The sequence below is a fragment of the Rhopalosiphum maidis genome, chromosome 4 (genome assembly GCF_003676215.2).
Source record: "Rhopalosiphum maidis isolate BTI-1 chromosome 4, ASM367621v3, whole genome shotgun sequence".
NCBI lineage: Eukaryota > Metazoa > Arthropoda > Insecta > Hemiptera > Aphididae > Rhopalosiphum > Rhopalosiphum maidis.
In genome coordinates, this window is record NC_040880.1 from 23107202 (window position 1) to 23126057 (window position 18856).

An 18856-nucleotide genomic window follows, 5' to 3' on the forward strand; every position below is an offset into this window, starting at 1 on the left:
TATTATCACAATATCATATAATATTGTTTTTGAAACCACGGTATGAGCAGCACAGAAAGTTTTAGATATCAATACGCCTTGGTTTTAAACATTTTGCTATCAAATGTTATCAATTTATCATGTACAGTAAGGTTGTTGTATGTACGCTATACGGTATGTACATAAGTGTAAAATATGTTTATAGTTAAAAAATGTGCACTAAGATATTGTTAACAAAATGAATAATATTGAATATTATTTTTTTGTGTTTACTTAATAATTTTAGTTTTTTATTTTACATACGCATTTGTTTTTATAAATCTTTCTAATCAATCATTACCAAAAATTACTTTTTATATACATTATCTTACTTTTTTATTCATATATATAATAATAAATTTAATTTATTGAAATTAAGTTTGAAATTTAAATAATTGATGCCGAACGAAGACATTTTTTATTCTTCTGATCCCATTTCATCAGGTAACAAATATCTGTTGTCTATTATTATCATACTTAAAATATATTAAACAACAACTGTTTTATTGTGTAGAATATTTTAATTGGTAACTATTCTTATATTTTTATAATATAAGTAATAATTGACTAATTAAATATTTATGATTTTCAATGCATAACAATACAACAGGTTATTGGTTACTGTCATGATATTTTAAATGACATGAATCATCTTATAAACAAAATTAATTATGATATTATAGTTCATAAAAATATATAAGCGGGCGTTGAGCACTTTTAGTAGCCAACACTGCCATTAAGTTATTCTATAGTAGTAATGTCTAATAATCTATAAGATATTCCCGAAATTAAAATCTTTTATATATTTTTACCCGCTTTTTACATAATTGTAAATGTTTTTATTGATTTTTGACAAACCTATTTATTGGTTTTATGAATTCAAATTAATCTTAACATTCCCTAACTTTACACTTGATGCAGTTTTGTAATTAGTATTAGTCCTATACATACAAGTTGGAAAATTAAGAATAATACAATATCTGCAAATTGTATATAAAAAAATTTAAAAATTGTTTTATAATAAAAATATTTATTGTCTATATAGTTTTAATATTTAATTTATAGGTGATTCAAGTAAAAATACTTTATTACTGATTATCAAATGTAATCTTATTGATTGATTTTATATAATTATTTATAAAAAAAATAGTTTAAAAGTCATTGTATTATTGTCTATACTATGGACTCTATAGACTCTATAGTCTATAGTAAGGGTAGGTGTGAATTTCTTGACTAGATGATTTTATCGTTTAATATTGATTATACTTTTTAGCATTTTTTCTTAAAAATTATATTTTTTTTTTAATATTAATAAAATAAAAACAACATATCCATCTAATTATACGTTATATTTTAATTTTAGTCGTCGAATATTTTACGATTTGTCAAACGTTAATTTCAAATTCATGATGTAGATTAATTATTAATTACCTATATGCAGCATATACATATTATAAAGATTGACCAGTTGATATTAAAAAACGTATGTTTCGCAAAAAAAACATAATTGTCAAATATTTAGTGGCTACACTGAACAAAATCAACGTGTGTTGTGTTTTTAAAACGTAAAAAATTGGAGACTATGTTTATTATCGAAGCCGGCATATGTATTGCTGCTGTTAGCAGTTGTCAGTTTCAATATTTATTTTGAATTAATAAAAATAATAATAATTGTATAAAATATTAAAGACGATCATTAATTTTTTATTTTACGATAAAAACTAAGTAATTAAAATAACGATTATGTTTTTGTACTCGAAAAATCAATAGACATTTATCTAAATATATTATTGATTCATTTTAAATTAATATAAGTCATGTCAATATTAGATCCTAGTGATATTTCTACTTTGCCTTGGTATTATGACGAATTTGGTAAGAGTTTTTTTTTATTTTTACAAGGAATACTTTAGTACCTAGGGTAATGGTAATAATCTATAATTTTTTCTCGCTAACCGTAATTGGTGTTGGGCTTACTAAAAATATTTAATATTTATTAATTATTATACTTCTAAGAATTATATGATTTGCTATCCTACCATTCCTACCTATTGTGTCTCAAGTATAGAGATTGATTTATAAATGTTGAAAACATTTCATTAAGCGTTTTTATTTTTATTTTAGTATATAATATATAATATTGAAAGTAATTTTCCTATTACATTAAAATATAGATAATTATTGAAATTGTTGAATAATTAATAATATTTTTATAATATATAATATATTCTATAATAGTGTCTGTTATTCGTATTTTAATTTATAAAATATCTTGTTCGAAGAAAAATTGACGTACGATATTACATTGCATATAATAGTCGTATATTTTTGTAATTATTAATCATATAAATTAATAATTATAGGTAATATTCAGTTTTTAAATTAAAAGTAAAAAACTGCCGCCCATTTACTTCCGAGTTAAGTGATAGTGTAGTAGGTAGTACTACTGTATTCACCGCAGTGTTCCTCACGCTAGTACAAGGATTTATATATAGGATCAATGACCCGCTTATATGATATTACCTCGAGTTCAAGGACATTACTTGTTATGTTTTTACTACACTTTTTTATTTTATTTTCCATGATTTTGCAATACAATTTTTGCCTAAATTAATGTATTTTATTAAATGTTTAAATGTTTTTAAAATTTAATTGAAAACACATAATAATAGATAATTTGATTCAACAAGCTTTATATGTACTGTGTATTATATACCAACTACCATACCAAGTATTGAAGTATATTAATACCTTAATCACAATTCCTGGTACAAATAAATATCGCAGCTGCATGACATTGGATTAGAATGGGGTTTTGGGGAAGTGAAAGAAAGTATCCAAATGGAAAATATGTACACATTCTGAAAAAATTTCAAATTTTTAACCCTTTCTGTACGCGCATGCGTAGTATAACTTACTTTTTTTAAATGACATTATTTTTTTCTTCACTTCGGATAGATTACTAACTGTTTTCGAATAATTTTTCTATTTACAAAATTGACAATAATTATTAATTAGTGAACAATAAATTATTGATTTATCTAACAATGAAACCTACCCAAGCCCGGATTAAGGATCGATTGGACCCCAGGATACCATAAACTTAGCGGGCCCCCTTAAAACTTTAACTTCAATAAAATTGTATCACATTTTAAAGACTATATATATTATTGTATAATTTTGTACAATACAAAAAATATATATATAAGGCTATATAAATTAATAATTATATAATATATAATTTACTATACCTATACATATTATATATGACTAAAAACGCTATGTTTGTTACTAAAAAAATAATATCTTAAATTTTTTTCCTTGCTTTTTCTTTTGCAAATTGTTGTATAGTTTTAAATTGCAAAATATAATTACCTAAATACAATATTATTTTCTTGAGTCCAAGGCTTTTTCTATTTTTATTTTTTATTCTTGTTAACTTGGAAAATGCTCTTTCGGTCTAACAATTGGCCACTGAGATAGTTAAATATAAATTAAGTTCTAAGAGCCGCAATAAAAATATTTAGGAATACTTCTTGCAATGATTTTTTATAAAATAATTTTATTATTGTATATGGGTACTTCGTGTGAATAGATCAAGAATACCTAATATCAAAAATTATTACTAATATGTATACGCTATCGGTTATTAAAATATCAATTTTATATTTACTATAATTTAGTAATTTTTCGAGATATAAAATTAAGACGATTTTTATTTTATAATTATTAATTACCTACTATACCTACTAAAATATTTTTTTATTTTAAACGCGTTAAAAATGTATATTTTGGATATAAAGATGGGCCCTCAAAATCAATGGGCGCCGTGATCGTGCCCCCTTGTCCCCCCTTAATCTGGGCTTGAACATACCTACGTAAACGCAACTTTTATTTTTGAAATTGTTTATGGAATTTTGTTTTACAAGATTTTTAAAGTTACTATTATAATATGTCAATTATATATATATATATAAATATTAGTAAGAAACTTATGGGGAATTTTGAATTTTGAATTCTTAATTATAAAAATTTAAACTTAAGATGTTTAAAAGAAAAATTGTAACTACATATTTTCGATATTTTATATGATAGCTATAAAAACTATGTATGATCTATGTTAAATCTTTTAATCAATTTTTGAGCTTTTCAAAAATAAAATTTTTTCAACAGCTTGAAAAAAGGCGTTTTTATGTGTATTAATATAATAGATCAACTATCTATGGTTTTTCAATGAATTATTACAACTAGTGTTTCGGAAATTATATTTGTTTGGCTATTTTATTAATAGTTCTTTCTTATTTATAGTAATTCACTATTTTAAAAATATACTTTTGATGACGAGCTTTCAGATTTATAATAACGCAAGTATATTTTGAAATATATTTTTGTTGCTAATTGCTATTAATGTAATTTATTTTTATATTTTTACCTACTAATACTAATAAGGAAATTTGAATTAATTTTGGTTGAACACATTTCAATGATTAATCTTTAATTGTTATAATAGTATATATTTTTATAATGTAGGTATTATCGTTACAGATTACCAATCTACCGTAAAAGGGTGTGAAATATGAATAGTTTCGTGATATAAAATAATGGCAATACATTTAATAAAATTAAATCTTTTGATAATTTAATTGTATACAACATTAAAATATAATACCTAACATAAGTAAGACTCTTAAAGTTTCAAATTTCCAGGAAAAATATATTTGAAACAACAAAATAACTAAAAATTGTTTTTCTTTTTTTTTAATATCTAATTTTGTCTAAATTTGAAATTTATATGTATATAGAAACAAGTTAGGTTTTAAAAAATTAATTTAATTTTTTAATTTTAGTATAAACCATATTCTTATGAGAAGTTTTGTGTTTTATTTTAAAGTTTTAGCTATTAAAATTAAAAAAGACCTTATAATTTTTTAATTTCAAAATACTTTTCAAACTTTCATAATATTGATGCATTTTGTGAACATTGGTTCTAATGCTTAAGCAAAATATAGCTCAATACAGCTGTAAAAAAAACTTATGAGATTTTGTATTAAATTTTGTCAACTGATAGTTAATATATAATTATATTGATAATCACTTAGTAATAACTTGCTTAATAAAATAATTATGTTATAAGCTAAAGGCATACTTAAAAATAAAAAATTGTGTTTATATATTTTTTTAGGAATGATGGATGTATTAGTTGAACCTAAGGATAAACTCTTTGAGGTAAGCTTATATAAGTTTAGATAAATTAATAAATAGTTTTTTTCTAATAATTTCAACTATCCACCTAATGCAGTATTAAATATAATGATTATTTACCTGAATATTTTAAAATATTTTAATTTATGAAATTATTTTTATATACACAAAGTGTTCTTTAAGCAGTCCATTGTTCATCTCTTTTATTTCTTCAATAATGTAGCTACCTAAAAACTGATTTTTGGTATTTTTAAATATATTTTAAGACCCTGTTTTTTTAATTCTTAACATTTTTATACCACTTAAAGAGTATTTTGGGATATACAAAACTATATAGTAAATTATTTAGTGGACAATTTTTCTGAAAATTGATGTGTCAAAATTAAAATTTAAATGAGTTTTCAAATTTATTTATCAAGAATAATTTATAAGTCCCATGATAATAGGTTTAGGAGATATAAGGTCTATGTTAATTTTAAAACTTTAGTAATTTATATTAATTCATCATATGTGTGGTCCATATATCAGATCCAACATAAAATATATTTCATATATTTGTAAAACTATTTAAATTTAATATATGTTAATTTAAATGTTTGTAAAAAATATTCAACAAATCATTTACTGTAAAAAAGAGAGGTAGGATCTCATTTTAAATTTAGAAATTTGTCCCACCACAGAACTATTTTTAAGTTGTAACAAAAATTTCAAGAATTTGAAAATATGGTCTTTATGTATATTTAAAAATTCCATATATCAGAATTTTAATATAATTATCATTAAATTAAACAGTAGGAGAGAATATTTGGTGAATCATTCTATATATTTAATTTAAAATCATTAATAAATATTTAATAAACATTTTTTTCGTGTATCATTAATAATTTTTATTAATTAAAATGTCTTTTCTTCTATTTTAGTTTGATGAGCTTAAAATGGAACCATTGTCACCTTGTTTTGGTGATGATATAAAATTTAATACTGGAATCAGCGATCTAGATACCGATTATATGATGCAATGGAACATTGAATCATGTTTAGAAAATGGTAATATTATTTTAGTTGTTCTTTTATTTTTAGAATAATTGATTTTTATATTTTAGGTATTGATTTGGAAAACAATTCATTCAAATCATCACCTCCATCATCTCCTTCTTCTAATGGGTCAATGCCAAGTGGTGATTCACAATCATCATTTGATTCAAACCAAGTACTTGATAAAATATATTTATATATCAAGTAATAATAATATTTTTCTTATTTTTGTTTTTGTTTTTGTTTTAAAAGATATTACCAAGAATATTATCACCAAATATGAGTAATGAAAATACAATAATTTGTGATACTAATACAGTATTTACTATAAAATCTACGAATGGAAGTAGAACATTACCAAAACTGAAAATATCTCCAACTCCAATTAAACCAAATTTCAATGCAGCTACTAGAACTAATAACAATTGTAAATTATTTTTAAAATCAATTTTAAATAGCGTTTCTAATTTTTATTTTATTTTATTTATTAGTCAATGTTTCTTCAATGCTGACTGATCAAACTAATCAATCACCAGTTACAATTTCAAAATCATTTGGTAATAATTAGTATTATAATAATATTTTACTAGAAAAAAAAGTCTCTTGGCATTTAGTCTCAAAATTAAGTGATAATCATAGGAAATTTTTAATAATATTTAAATAAACCATTTCAGAATAAGTAAAATATTCTTTTACTTTGTAAAACCTTGTTGATATATTAAAAGATGAATAAAAAGTAATATATTTATGTTTGGAGATTAAACTATAATCATTTTTTATTTTACATATGACATAAAATACTAATAAATACCTAGTGACTAAATGCCAAATGCATAATAAAAACATAACTCATATGTTTTCAATATACTTAATTTTTAGCATCAACTCTTCCACGAAAGATTATACTAACTCCAGATCAATTTTCAAAAATTACGAAATTGCAAAAACAAAAACAAATTGATTTGAATATACCAACTGCAATACCATTAGTATCAAGTACATCAGAAGTTAATACTCAATTGACATTGCCAATAGTTGATATTGATTCAGCAAAGTCTAAAAATTCTACTACTACTTTACAATATAATCAAGTAAAACATTTATTATTCAAATAAACAAAGTATATTTAATAATATATTATTTGTGTGAATTATATTAGTTAAGTGCAATTAAACGACATCAACGTATGATACGAAATCGAGAAGCAGCAAGCTTATCTCGTAAAAAGAAAAAAGAATATGTAACATCATTAGAAGAAAAAATATGTATATTGGAAAAAGAAAATCTGGAATTGAAAATTGTTTGTCAATTAAAATAAGTTTTAAACTTTATAGTAAACAAATATATTCTATTAGTTTTACTAAACAATTTATTCTTTTATTTAGGAAAATTCAGCATTAAAAGAACGGCTTAAAATTTTCGACAAATTATCTTCAATAACAGATAGACCTATTATCAAAAAAGCCAAAAAAGCCACAGCTATATTATCAGTAGTTTTAATGATTTCTTTAAATGTTGTACCTTCAGGGTAACTACTGATAATAAATTATAATATATATTAATATTTTAAATTGAAATAATTTTACTTACTTAGGCTTTTCAATGTAAGGCAATTCGATAAATCACAAATGCAAATGAATCTTGGTGAAAATTACAATACAAAAAATATTGAAAACATAAACTTTCATAGCAGAAATCTATTATGGGTCAATGATTTTGAAGACAGTAATTCGTCGTTGAATGCTACTGAACATTTGATGTGTCCAACATTTATAAATGTATCTGAATCAAAAAGGTTAGTAAAATTATCTTAATTAAATAGATTATATTAAGTATTTGTTTACCAACTTTTAAAAGTCTTATTTTTGTGTGATGTATAATTTTATTGTTGAGTACTTACTTGATAAGAATATTTAATATATAGCATAAAAATAGAAGATTTTTAATTTAATTTGTTTTTCATTGTGTTTATGATGTACAGTAGAATCCGCTTAAATGAAACACATTAAGCGGTAACCTATTTGTCCTTATTATCCGACTGTCCTAATTAACCAAATAACTAAATACTAATAAACCGATACATTTGTTCGGGACTATGCAATCTATCCCTATTAAGCGGTTGTCCCCTTAATATGGTATCCCAAATAAACGGATTCTACTGTATATAAATCTAAGCTGGAAATAAAATTATCAACTGTTCTTATTTTTAGAATTGATAGTGAACTTCGAAAATGGATAGAACCAAAGAATTTGAAGTTGTTGAATGATAATTTATCAATGGTTTATGTTGAACCTCCAATTATAAGTACAACTATTGAACATTCCAAAGATAATGAATCCATTGGAAACAAAGACAAAAAAATGGAAAGAACTCACAAAAGGAATTTTAAGTAAATGCATTACATTTTAAGTAAATGATATAAAATTAATATTCCAATTAAATCTAAATATTTTAATAATATTTAACTCATAGAAAAAGAAAGCATATTCCATTTAACAATGATTTCATAGAAATATTCGGTCAGTTGAAGTTAGATAGTAAAGAAAGTTTATTTGATTCCATTGAAAGGCAAGATGATACATTCTATGTTGTATCTTTTTCTGGTGATCATTTATTATTACCAGCTAGTCATAATGCCTCTAATACTACCCTTCGACCAAAGATGTCACTTGTTTTTCCAACTCTATCATCAAATGGTAAGAATTAATTTATTAAATTATACAATATTGTAATAGATTATATAAATTCTCTGATGTATCTCAAATATAAATATTAATTATGTACTTACATTTAACTTTTTTGTAGGTTCTGATTTTGTCACTATGATTCAAATTGATTGTGCAGTAACTGATACAAAAACATTACATATTCGAGATACTCACTTAAGACATAATAATGAGTTTAAAAATAATGTTTCTTCAAACTTAAAACAGCACAATGGTATTAAATTATTTTATTTTAAATAAAATAATTTTACTAAATATGCTATTTTTATTTAATGGCTTTTATTATGAAACTAAACCTTTTTTTAATACTTATTTTTACAGGCCATAGAAACAATATAGCACACAAGCCCTATTTCGTACGACAAAGTTATTCTGGTTCAATGTTTAGCAAAATGAATCATGAACTTCCAAGTTACTAATTTTACATGTATTTTAAAATCAGAAATCATATCTCAACCATTTTCTCTTATAGTTTAAAGCAATTTTTTCTTTAAAAACTTGGATATTCTATAATATACTAATAATATGAATTGTCGTGTTTACCAATTCCTACAAAAAGTGGCATTCAATTGAAAAGTCAAACTATTGATATATGATTTAATCAATTAATTTTTAGTACCATGTTCATAATTTAGCATATTGTATATGCAGTGAAATAAAAAAAATTAAATTTTTAGTATGTATATTTACATTTAATATTATAATAGACTTGTTTGTTGATATTTTTCAAACTTTTTTTGTATAGATAGTTCATTATTTAGAGTTTTATTATAGTAATATAACTGAGTTATAATAACTTCAATTTTTTTTAATTTATTAGGAATTTTAATTTAAATCAATGTTTTAATTGGTTTATCTTAAAGATATTACTTATAAACATCATAGTCAAAGTCTTCTGAATGTTTTATATTTAATATTATTGTATTGTATTGTAATCTGGATTGTTTAGATTGTTAATTCATAGAAATAATAATATTTGAACTTCAAATTTTGTAGATTTTTTAGTAATCTAAACTTTATTCAAAATGTGGTTTATATTTAATGATTATTGCTTTCATACTTTTTCATACTCTCAGTCCCTTCTTACCAGTATTTTAAAAGGAACTGTAATATATATCCACAATAAATGTCCTTTTATTAAATCTACGAAACTTATCAAATTTAATTATATCATTAAAATATAGATTTATTATGTTTATATTTATTTATATTACTGTATTATTATATAGCTTAGACAATAATAATAATAAACTAATGACTGTTGATGAAAGTTATTATTTTACATTTGAATCATTTAATGTAAATAATCTACATGGATTTATGGTTTTATATTTGTCATATTGACTATTATCATTGTAAAATGCTATTATTTATTTTGATTTTATAGTATACTATTCCAAAAATAAAATGTATTAGAAAATATTAAATTTTAGATTGGTTTGTAATTTTATAATATTCTTAAGTTGTTTAAATTTTTTTTATAAACAAGCAATAATTTACTATGAATTAATTTAACAGTATTTTTAACTCATTTTTATAAATATTTTATGATCAAAATAATAGGGAATTTTTCAAGGTTGTGTTTTATTTAGATTTGTTTATTTTATATTTTAATTTATGTTAAAAAAAAATTGTTTATGTATTTCTGTAATAGTTCCTTAAAAAAATGTGGTCGATTATTTTATTTGTTTTGGTTTTAAGTAAGATTCAACTACCTATATTTATTTATGTATTATTATGATTTATTTTCCTTTTTAAATTTTATAAAATAGATATTGTATTATAAGAGTGATTTTTGTTTTGTATGTATTTTAAGCTAATAAATGAAACATATTTATAAATATTGTTTTAATGTTAAATGTATTTGATGTAGGTATGTAGATATTAATCATGAATTTATCTAATTCAATCATATTTATTATGAAATAAACCGTTATTTCAGTATTAAAAGCAATAATTAATAAGAAAAATAAAATAAAAATATGATGAACTTTTTCATAAGATAAAATTTAAAAATAAAAGTTAAACTTATAATTTTCTTTCACACATTATATTAAAAATGAAAGATGATATCTATCTAACTATTTATTCTAAATATTAAAAAACAAAAAAACAATAGCCAACTATAATTTTTTGCAATGGTTATTAGGTACTTAATGGTATTTCATGGTTATATCGACTACCCAAATATTTCTAAGACTACATTCTATAATTATTCTGGTTATATTGATTACTTTGTGTAGGGAATCTGATAATAAATAATAAAATTATTAATCTATTTATAATTTTAGAAAATATTACATTATATTATTATATATTGAATTAAAATAACCAATGTATTATACTATATAATTATTATATGAGTATCTATGTAAAGTACTAAATATGGTAATATAAAAATGCTCATTACTTGTATGCTTAAAAATTGAAATATTGTTTAATACAAACATATTTAAATACTGATAATAATTGCTCATATTGTAAATTACCTTTAGGTATTATGTAATTCTCTACTTTTTATTAAAGCTAACAATTATCAACAGTCAACACAAAACTAATGTAGCTAAACTCATGTATGGTAATTGATAGATATTTGTACATTTTTAAAATAGATATGGAACTAAAAAGAAGGCTAAAATACCAGGTGCCCAGGTAAAAATTAATTTTAAAAATTAAAATATTAATGCGTGTAGACGACGGTTGAAACTGAAATTGTCTATTACTAAATTGAATTATTATTTTCTAAGTATCCTACACCATCTAAATGAAAAAAGTTAGGTATTTAAAATTTTTATTTTCTATAGGGGTGGGCAACTGGCGGCCTGTGCTACATTTTCAAATTATATCATACAATTTCAAAGTCATTCGTCTTACGTCTATACCTACTCTATGCTACGTCTAAGCTAAATTAAAAAGCATATTTTATATGACCTTTTATTTTGCTCGCCAAATTTTAATTTTCTAAAAATTGGCCCTCTAATAACTTTCAGTGGCACATCCCTGTTTTATAGTATTATATAGTATATTAGTATATATTATTTAATATATTTTTAAAAATATTGGTTTATGCTTTATGCAATACCTATTATTTTTTTTTAACATTTTGTGATGCTTTTCTTTTAATTTTAATAAAATATAACTTTTGGTATATATCTAGATGTATAATGTATCTACTTACCTATTATATAGACTCTATATATATATATATATATATTATAGAGTACAATAAGTGTTTATTGCTAGAAAATTCTTAATGTAGACCTTTTTTATTCTTTATTTTTATGTGTTATTATTTGAGTGAATAAAATTTAGTTTTATAAACAGTCATCAGTCACCAATATATGTTACATAAATTGTTTTTTTTATCCTGGTATTAATTTTTAAATCTAATAAAGGTGGTCAAAAGATTGGTTTTAAAGCCTTAAAACGGATTATAAGTATTATACTATTATAAGTTATATTGTTGAGTACAATACAGTTAAAATAATTTTAGATGAAAATATTTGACAAAAAATACAATTAATGGTGATTAATATACAATAATACCTATATGATTACCTGTAATTATAATAAATATTTTAATATATTTTTAAATAATTTTTATTTTAAAATTTTATATTTTTATGTAGGTATTTTAAATTGTTCTTTTTTACCGATTACTTACCTACCATGTAGGTATAGTTTATGTAACATTTTTTTTTCGTTTTTTCGTATACCATAATTTAGTTTATTGTTTTTATTTATATTTTCGTTTTATTGTTATAAATAATGTTTTGAAGCTCTGGTTTGTTGTGTCTACATATTATATTGTGTAATGTGGGTAAAAATATATTACATGACATACATAACGTGACCATACGTCCCGCTTTCGAGCTAAGTGTCCCGCTGTCCCCAAAGAACCCAAAAATGTCCCGCTTTAAGAAAAGTCGACTTGTGGTAAGTATTTATTGATCACAAATCACAATCATACACTATTTATACTATTATACTGTATAGTCGTATAGACGTATAGACGTATAGTATAACTACGTAATATATATATATATGTATTACGTAAAACACTAAAACCCATAGCCCATAGATAAAAATGGTACAAAAATAACTATCTTATTGTTATTGTCGCTGCCACCGCGTCAACTGCGGGAATCGGCGATAAATGGAATACGGCCGAATACCTACACATAATATTATTATCTTAGTAATTCCGTTGTCATTGCACGCGCTGTACTGTACCTCGAGTTAGTTGACGTTCTTTACGACGAAAAAAATTGTTATTTTTCGCAAAATGATATGATTTTCTTATTAAAATGTACAGGTGTCCCGCTTTGAAGAAAAAAAAATATGGTCACGTTAGACATACATCAAAGCAATAAGTAGATATAGAAAAGTACCTAAAACCAGGGGCACCATTTGGGGGGGGGGCGCATGGTATACTTTGGCTCCCCTATTTTTTTCCGAGTCTTACTGGCCTGGATTAAAATTTCAATGCGACGACGGCGCACAGGCCCTATGAGTAAAAATTAAAATATATCATTAATTTTTATAAATACTATATGCAGGGCCGCATTTAGGGGGGTACAATGGGTACAATTGTACCAGGCAGCAAATATTTTGGGGCAGCTAGTTTTTAGAAGCAATAGTAAAGAGGTACAAAATGTTGAATAAATAATCATGATGGAAAGTAAAACAAATAATTTAATCATTTAAAACCTTTTTAACATTTAACACATTCGTGACGAAACACAATAATAGAAAAATACGTTAATCACGCGCTGAGCGCGTTACAGCATTTTATAGAAATAGTAATAGGAACAGTATTTTAATTAGAAAATTAAAATGTATAAGTAAATGGTTGGCTCCATGTGGACTGTGGAGCACTGTTTTTAATTTATTCACAAGTGATGGAAACAATTACGTTTTCCTTAGAAATAATTTCTATTGACTTCTAATTTTGTTTCAAATATTTTGAATATTTCTCGTGAATTATATCTAATTGTATCTTTATAAGTATAAATATACTAAGTATATTTTTGAATGTACATTAACATAGAATTAGTTTATACATACACATAATATATGATATAATATATTTAGTAGGTACTAAAGTTATTTTATTATTATTATTATTATCAGAGGTTAAAATAAATAATTTATTTTTTGTTTTAATAAATTATTCCTGTTTTATAAAATTTGAAAGTAATTATATTAAAATGTATATTTTATATTTTCATTGGAGGGGGGGGGACAAATACCCAAATATATCTCCCTAAAATAGGCCCTAGAGGGAGGGGCGGCGTACGATTTAAATTGTACCGGGCGCCAAAATCTTAAATGCGGCCCTGACTTATATGTCCATATAATGCGTAGGTATAAAATATAAATGCATAATATTTATTATTTTTAGATTCTTATTAGATTATAGCATGAACTATACTGTCTATACCTACGTTTATGATCACTGATCAAAGCTATTTCCAACTTTCCAGATAATGTTTTTTTTGTTAGTAGGTATAAATGCGGTACCTACCTACGATTACACTTAGTATAATATTTTCAATGGTTGACAAACGATTAACTGATTTAATGGTCATATCGATAGAAATAGAAGATGGGTGCTAACAAAATAACTTTAGACGAATCAGTAGATAGATTTTCTAAAATAAAAACTAGAAGGTAGGTATAAGCTAGAATAGTATAATAAATTAATTTAAAAACCTAATGTATTTTGTATGGAATATTGTATTATTATTTATTATAATGTGTTAATAAATAAATATAATATATTAATTTTATTTGGAATAAATTGCATTGATTAAATATAAGTACCTGTATACTAAATATTTTTGGATCTATACCCAAAGGCAAATAAATTATTAACGAATAATTTGAATTCATTAAAATATACCCTTCAAGAGTTTAACCATTACAATTTACAAGCGACTTACACACAAACCATATCTGTATTTATTATTTTGAAAAAAATTGCCCGACGAAAAAAGAATTGACTTGCTTAAATTTTGGCACCCCTATTATAAAACTTAAATGGCGCCACTGCCTAAAACCCACAGATTTATATCTGTGCTAAAACCTAAGTATTATTCTGTGATATTATTTATATGTATAGTGTGTACCTTACCTACAATAACAGTATACCTACATCTCGATACGACGTGTCAAACAAACATTATGTCTCTTATCGTATTGTACCAATTTCTACTTACTTCTTATCAGTTTTGAAAATATAATTTTTATCATAAATTTTAATTTTAAAAATTTAATTTTAAAATGACTACTCCAAGATCCAAGTCACCAAAACCACAGAATTCGTTTAGAAAAGATGACAGCAAAGATGAGACAACGTTTTGGGACAAAATTGGGACGTTAGGACGTAAAAAGCGGATAAAGGAAGGTAAGTACTTTAACGTTACCTTATATGGTCATCACCAGTGTTCAAGAGTTATAGTACTAATAAATTATGAAATGCATTTTCCCTAAAATGTACCTTGAATAAATTTAATTCATGCGTTTTAATACAGGAACGGACTGGAGAATCGGTCTTGAGAAACTGGCATACTTTCATGAAATATAAAATATAATAGGTACTACTTTTAAAGAATTTAACTCTAGTTTTTGGGAGTGGGGTTAATTTGTATTTCAAAACATAGTCCTAATTTTAATATTTTATGCAAAAAAATTAATTTACAACTAAAAACTTATAAATTTATATTAAATATTACACACAATACTGTTCCTAATTTTCATCAGCCCAGGTGACCTCTGCTTTAATGATATACTTTTTAAGTCACAAAATTATTGGGAGATACAATATAATAAATGCAATATTCACTTTCATAAAGCCATAATACCAGAAAATGTTTATCTTTAGACAATGTATCATTTGATGGGGTTAGTAATACACCACACTCAGTGTCGATAAGCATCAATCGACAAGAAGTCTGTACTGTGTAGTATGTACAATATGTTAAATTTAAAGCAACCATTTATATTTATAGTAAAATAGGTATTTAGTCTAACATTTGTCATTGAAAACATTGCATTAGTACATTATTTATTTTCATATTAAATAATAGTTATTTAAATAGCAAAAAAAATGGAAAAATATGTATTCAAATCTTTTGAAATGTAATTCTTTTAAGTATAAAATGAATTGGTTTACCTGTAGCTTATTTTGCTATCATTTATTATACTATAAGCAAATAATGCTAGAAGTTTTAAGCTCTGATCATTAATTATTCATTGCAATATTAGTAGAATAATATTTATTTAAAATAATGATTAAATTTGCACAACCTAATAGACATTTTTAATTGACATTGTTACAGTGCAAGAAGTTCAGGAAGAAGGTAAATATGCTATTGACTCGCCAGGGAATCCAGCTATGGCGGATGTTCCTCCTGAAGAATATACTCTTGGTACTTAATTGTTTTATATTTACTAGATCTACTGAAGTTTTAAAAAAAAGAATTGTTTAATAATTTGTATTATTTAATATTTTAGAGGAAAATGAAGAACGGACTATGGTGGAACCAAAGTGCTATTCTGATCCTAAATTGCAAGAGTTAATGAGCATACTAATTGATTGGGTAAATGATGTGTTAGCTGATCATCGAATTATTGTAAAAAACCTTGAACAAGATCTTTATGATGGACAAGTTTTACAAAAACTATATGGTAAATAAATAAATGTTTTTTTATAAAATTAATGGTATTAGTTTAGTTTGTTTTAGGAATTATGAATAAGTTGGATTTTATAACTAACTTGATTAATTGATTAAGTTATTACAATGTAATATTTTTTCTTTTTAAACATCTAAAAAATTAATAAAAAAAAGAAAATATATTAATTGATTTGAAATTTATCATGATTATAGTTCAAAACTATATTATATAATGTATTTAATTATGTAATTTGTTTGTAATTATACATAAATAGAATGTACTCTACTAATTAGAATTGAATTTATATTGATATTTTTTTTATAGAAAACATTAAATGATTAATAATAATGATTTTTAGAAAAATTGACTAATGAAAAGTTGGATGTTCCTGAAGTAACTCAATCTGAAGAAGGGCAAAAACAAAAATTGTATGTTGTTCTTGGATCTGTGAATAATGTGAGTAAATATTAAAATGTAAACCTATTTTGATTCAAAGTTATAAACTTATTTAGATTAATAATATTTTTCTAGATCTTGGGATTGACTGGTAACAGATTATCACAACAAAAATGGAGTGTCGAAAGTGTCCATTCTAAAAACCTTGTAGCCATTTTGCATTTATTGGTGTCACTTGCTCGTCATTTTCGAGCGCCCATTCGTCTTCCTGAAAATGTCACTGTCAATGTAGTGATTGTACAGGTGATTGAAAATAAACATACATAATATTTAAATGGTATTGATCATCTTTATGATTTGTTTTTCTTAACCATAAATGATCATTTTATAGAAACGTGATGGGGTGCTAAAGAATCGAACAGTAATTGAAGAGATCACATCTAGGTATGATGATCTTGGTATGAGATGCGAGCGTGATGCTTTTGATACATTATTTGATCATGCACCTGACAAATTAGAAGTAGTTAAAAAAGTATAAAACACCAAAATATTTTTTTTAAGTTTATTTTTATTGACTAATTGTTTCTTTTCAGTCCTTGGTAACATTTGTTAACAAACATTTAAACAAGATTAACATGGAAGTTCAAAATTTAGACACACAATTTCATGATGGAGTTTACTTGACATTATTAATGGGATTACTTGAAGGGTTTTTTGTACCATTATATTCATTTCATTTGTCACCACAAAATTTTGAACAAAAAGTACATAATGTCAATGTGGCATTTGATTTAATGCAAGAAATTGGACTAGCTGCACCTAAAGCTAGACCGGAAGGTAACATATTTTTTTTTCTTGTACAAATACATTTTTAGTTAATTATTTAATGCATTAAAAATGGTCTGATTTTATGGAAATTAATATAGCCCAGGTAGCCATCCTTTTTTAGGTCAAAATATTGTATTTAAGTAGTCAAAAAGAAAATCATATGTATTCATAGATACTTTTTTAATGCTATAAACAATTAATGAGGAGTTTTACAAAAACTCATTGACAGTTTAGATTTGAGAGGAGTGACAAATGTATTAATTTTACAATGAAATGTGTTTTTTATTTTATATTTTGTCATTTTAACCTTTTGTTTTGGGGCAGTAAAAATGTTTTCATTTTCAAAAATGAGGTTGGTTTCTGGTAACAATATATAATTAATTATAGATTATTTTATAATATACTGTAATAATATAATAATATATATATATTTTTTTGTTATACAGACATTGTAAATTTGGATTTGAAGTCAACCTTAAGAGTGCTGTATAATCTTTTTACCAAGTATAAAAATGTATATTAATCAATCAAATCAGATCTAATAATTAAGTATTGTTAATTTTAATAAAAGTAACATTTATTTAAGTGACAGTATTGTTAATTGCACACAAGAGATATGCACTACTTAATTTATGAAGAAAATTAACTGAGGTACACTCGTCCAATAATTAAGCTATTGATAATTATTAGCTTGACAATCAAAATTATAGGTATATTTTGGTATTATTTATGTTTTCGTATTATACTATAGGCACTATATTTTGTATGTGATTGTTAGAATAATAAAACTACAGACTAACTTACTAATTTTATGAATTTTGAATATTGTTTAATATTTTGTTGAATTATAACATTTTATATTTTATTGTATATTTTATTCAGTCACCAAAATAAATTGTATGACGTTTAACTATAGTCTTTATTAGCATAAACCTAATGGCTAATACATACTTGTTAAACTTAAGAGCAT

At 23.7% G+C, this 18856-nt stretch overlaps 2 protein-coding genes across 3 annotated transcripts; both read left to right on the forward strand.

The window, feature by feature from the left end:
• The first annotated feature begins 325 nt into the window (after positions 1–325).
• LOC113548179 (cyclic AMP-dependent transcription factor ATF-6 alpha) lies at positions 326–9645 on the forward strand. 2 transcript variants are annotated; one of them, XM_026948917.1, is made up of 14 exons: positions 326–462; positions 5201–5244; positions 6141–6267; positions 6324–6430; positions 6508–6682; positions 6747–6812; positions 7135–7346; positions 7415–7555; positions 7641–7783; positions 7850–8050; positions 8466–8645; positions 8729–8952; positions 9062–9196; positions 9304–9644. In XM_026948917.1, exons 1-14 carry the CDS (start codon positions 417–419, stop codon positions 9399–9401), a joined length of 1899 nt encoding a protein of 632 aa, XP_026804718.1. In that variant the 5' UTR covers positions 326–416; the 3' UTR covers positions 9402–9644. The 2 variants fall into 2 exon arrangements, with proteins under 2 accessions (XP_026804718.1, XP_026804717.1); XM_026948916.1 differs by lacking the exon at positions 326–462 and adding an exon at positions 1692–1893 and having other exon boundaries at positions 9304–9645.
• A 5551-nt stretch (positions 9646–15196) lies between these two features.
• LOC113548377 (beta-parvin) lies at positions 15197–18684 on the forward strand. Its single transcript, XM_026949228.1, has 8 exons — positions 15197–15391; positions 16326–16415; positions 16501–16674; positions 17021–17118; positions 17194–17361; positions 17450–17590; positions 17652–17895; positions 18333–18684. The coding sequence occupies exons 1-8, from the start codon at positions 15268–15270 to the stop codon at positions 18407–18409; spliced, it is 1116 nt and encodes a 371-aa protein (XP_026805029.1). The 5' UTR covers positions 15197–15267; the 3' UTR covers positions 18410–18684.
• Positions 18685–18856: the final 172 nt, after the last annotated feature.